The sequence below is a fragment of the Plectropomus leopardus genome, unplaced genomic scaffold (assembly GCF_008729295.1).
Source record: "Plectropomus leopardus isolate mb unplaced genomic scaffold, YSFRI_Pleo_2.0 unplaced_scaffold21289, whole genome shotgun sequence".
Lineage (NCBI taxonomy): Eukaryota > Metazoa > Chordata > Actinopteri > Perciformes > Serranidae > Plectropomus > Plectropomus leopardus.
The window spans coordinates 1-2535 of NW_024623037.1; the positions used below are offsets into that span (position 1 = coordinate 1).

Sequence of the window (2535 nt, forward strand, 5' to 3'; positions counted from 1 at the left end):
GTGGAACATCATAAATCATCACCTGTCTCTGATGGCGGACGACGTCCTTCTTTCGTTTGAAGGTCTTTGCACAGGAGTCGCACGTAAAGAGCCTCTCGTTACTGTGGACGTGCTTTTCGTGGATCTTCAGATTGCTGCGGTTAGCGAAGGTCTGCTGGCAGGTGTCACAGCGGTAGATGACGTCGGCTTTTACTCCGTGATAAGTGCTGGTCGAGAAAGCAGCAACAGGTCACAGAAATATCAGAGGACAAATGTCCTTTTTGGTATCTTGATGAGATGTACTGATGATTATCTGACATCGATAAAGTTTTAGAGGAAAACTGTTAACACAGTGTTGTCATCACCAGGGGAACTAGTGTCATTAGAAATGTCCTAAAATCCTAAAAATGTGCTACTAAACTCACCCTAAAAAACATAAAAATTTACTAAAATCCTAAAAACGTCCTATAAAAATCTAGAAATGTGCCACTATCTGAGACACATCCTATAAAAATGTTCTAAAATCTCTTGAAATCCTGGAAATGTTCTAAAATCCTAAATACTTCCTGAAATCCGAGAAATGTCTAAAATCTGAGAAATGTCCTTTAATCCTAAAAACATCCTAAAATCCCAGAAATGTACTAAAATCCTAAAAACGTCCTAAGGTCCTGGAAACATCCCAAAGAAATGTCCTAAAATTTTAACAACGTCCTACAATCCGAGAAATGTCATGAAACCATAGAAACATCTTGACATGTCAAGACATGTTTAAAATCCGAGACATCCTAAAATCCTAAAAACATCCTAAAATCCTTAAAACGTGCTAAAATCCGAACATCTTAAAATCCAAGAAATGTCCTTAAATCACAGAAATGTCCTAAAATGCAAGAAAAGTTCTACAATCCAAGAGATGTCATGAAATTATACAAATGTCTTGAAATCAATGACGTCTAAAATCCGAGAAACGTCCTAAAATCCTAAAAACATTCTAAAATCCGAGAAATATCCTAAAATCCGAACATCTTAAACATCTTAAAATCCAAGAAATGTCCTTAAATCACAGAAATGTCGTAAAATCTGGGAAATGTCCTAAAATCTGAGAAACGTCCTAAAATCCTAGAAGCATGTGTGGGGCTGCTGCGACTGACCCCTGGCCCCTGGACCCTGGCCCTTGGCCCCTGGCCCCTGGCCTCCTGTCATTTTGCACAGGTGGGTCCCACACAGGAGCGTCCATGCTTTCAGGTCTCGATCAAAGACAATAATAATCGATTGAACCCAGCAGCACTGGCGTGTCGTACCTGATGTGCTTCAGGTAGCTCCTCTCGTAGTGGAAAGTCCGCTGGCACTTGTTGCACTGAAACTGGGCCTTGGACGGTCTCTTTATTGTCTCCTTGGAGTTCTCCCCCTCCTCCTCATCCTCCTCCTCCTCCTCTTCGTCGTCCATCTCGTCCTCCAGAGACAACAACAAGGAGTCTTCAGGATCACTGTTGTGAAAATCCTCCTCACATTCCCAATCTTCCGCATCGTAGCCCGGCATTCCCAGAGACGAGTCCTCCTCAGCCTGATCCTCCGGCTGAGCGTCTCCTTCAGTCCTGTCCTCGCTCTCCTCTGCGTCCTCATGCGTGACCTGGTTTTCATTGTTCGGGTTAGCCGGTCTTTTGGTATTTAAACGCCTCTGAAAGACTTTACGTGCAGTCAGGTTGAGTTTTAGGTTTCCTTCTTGTCTTTTTTCATCCTTCACTGCGTTCTTTGCCTTCAATCTTTTCTTTGAAATGACTTCTTTCTCTGAGCTCTGCGGTGACAAACGCCGCTTGAGCAGGAAGCTTTTAGGCTGCTTCTTCCCTTTGGTCCTTTTTTCTTTTTTGGCACCGTGTAAGTCACCTTCTTCTTCTGGTGCAGATGTTTTCTGTGTAGGTTTCTGTAGGATCCCAGCACTCATGGCCTCGCCGCAAACCTCCGACAGATCCTCGCAGTCCAAAAACTGTGCCGCCGCTTGAACGTCACTGATCTTGTCTCTGACGACTTCAACTTTGCCCGTGTACACAAACTCCAGGAACTTGGAGAAATCATTGGAGTGCATGTTGGAGAGTAATACTTTGTCTCGGGCGGCGTCCTGAGAGAGAAGGATCTTCTTGAAGTAGCCGCTGGACGCTGCGAGCATCAGCTGGTGGGCCTGAAACTCCTGCACGTCCCCCTGGAAGTCCACCTGCACCGTGACGTCACTCAGCTGTCCCTGCAGCCTCAGCTGATGCAGAGACGCCAGGATGTTTTCATGGTGGGACTTAGAGGTCAGCTGAACCACTTTGACCCCCATAATTCATTTGTGCTGCTGAGAAAAAGAAAACAAAAAAGGAGGGATTGTAAACCTAAACAAATACAACACATAATTCAAAAAACAAAAAAATTGAAATAATAATGTAATAAAATACAAATTATAACCAACACACAATGATAATAATAATAAAATAATGTAAAAAATAAATAAAAATGTAATAAAATAATTGTAATTAACAACAACAACAATAATAATAACAATAATAATAATAATAATTGAAT

The 2535-nt window shown here is 42.4% G+C and overlaps 1 protein-coding gene across 1 annotated transcript; it reads right to left on the reverse strand.

The window, feature by feature from the left end:
- Positions 1 to 22: 22 nt before the first annotated feature.
- Positions 23 to 2303, reverse strand: LOC121965710 (GDNF-inducible zinc finger protein 1-like; the record flags this gene model as incomplete). Its single annotated transcript, XM_042515836.1, has 2 exons — positions 1278 to 2303; positions 23 to 206 (listed from the first exon to the last, which is right to left on the reverse strand). Coding segments are annotated over exons 1-2 (1200 nt in total), but the record flags the coding sequence as incomplete, so codon positions are not given.
- Between the last annotated feature and the right edge of the window lie 232 nt (positions 2304 to 2535).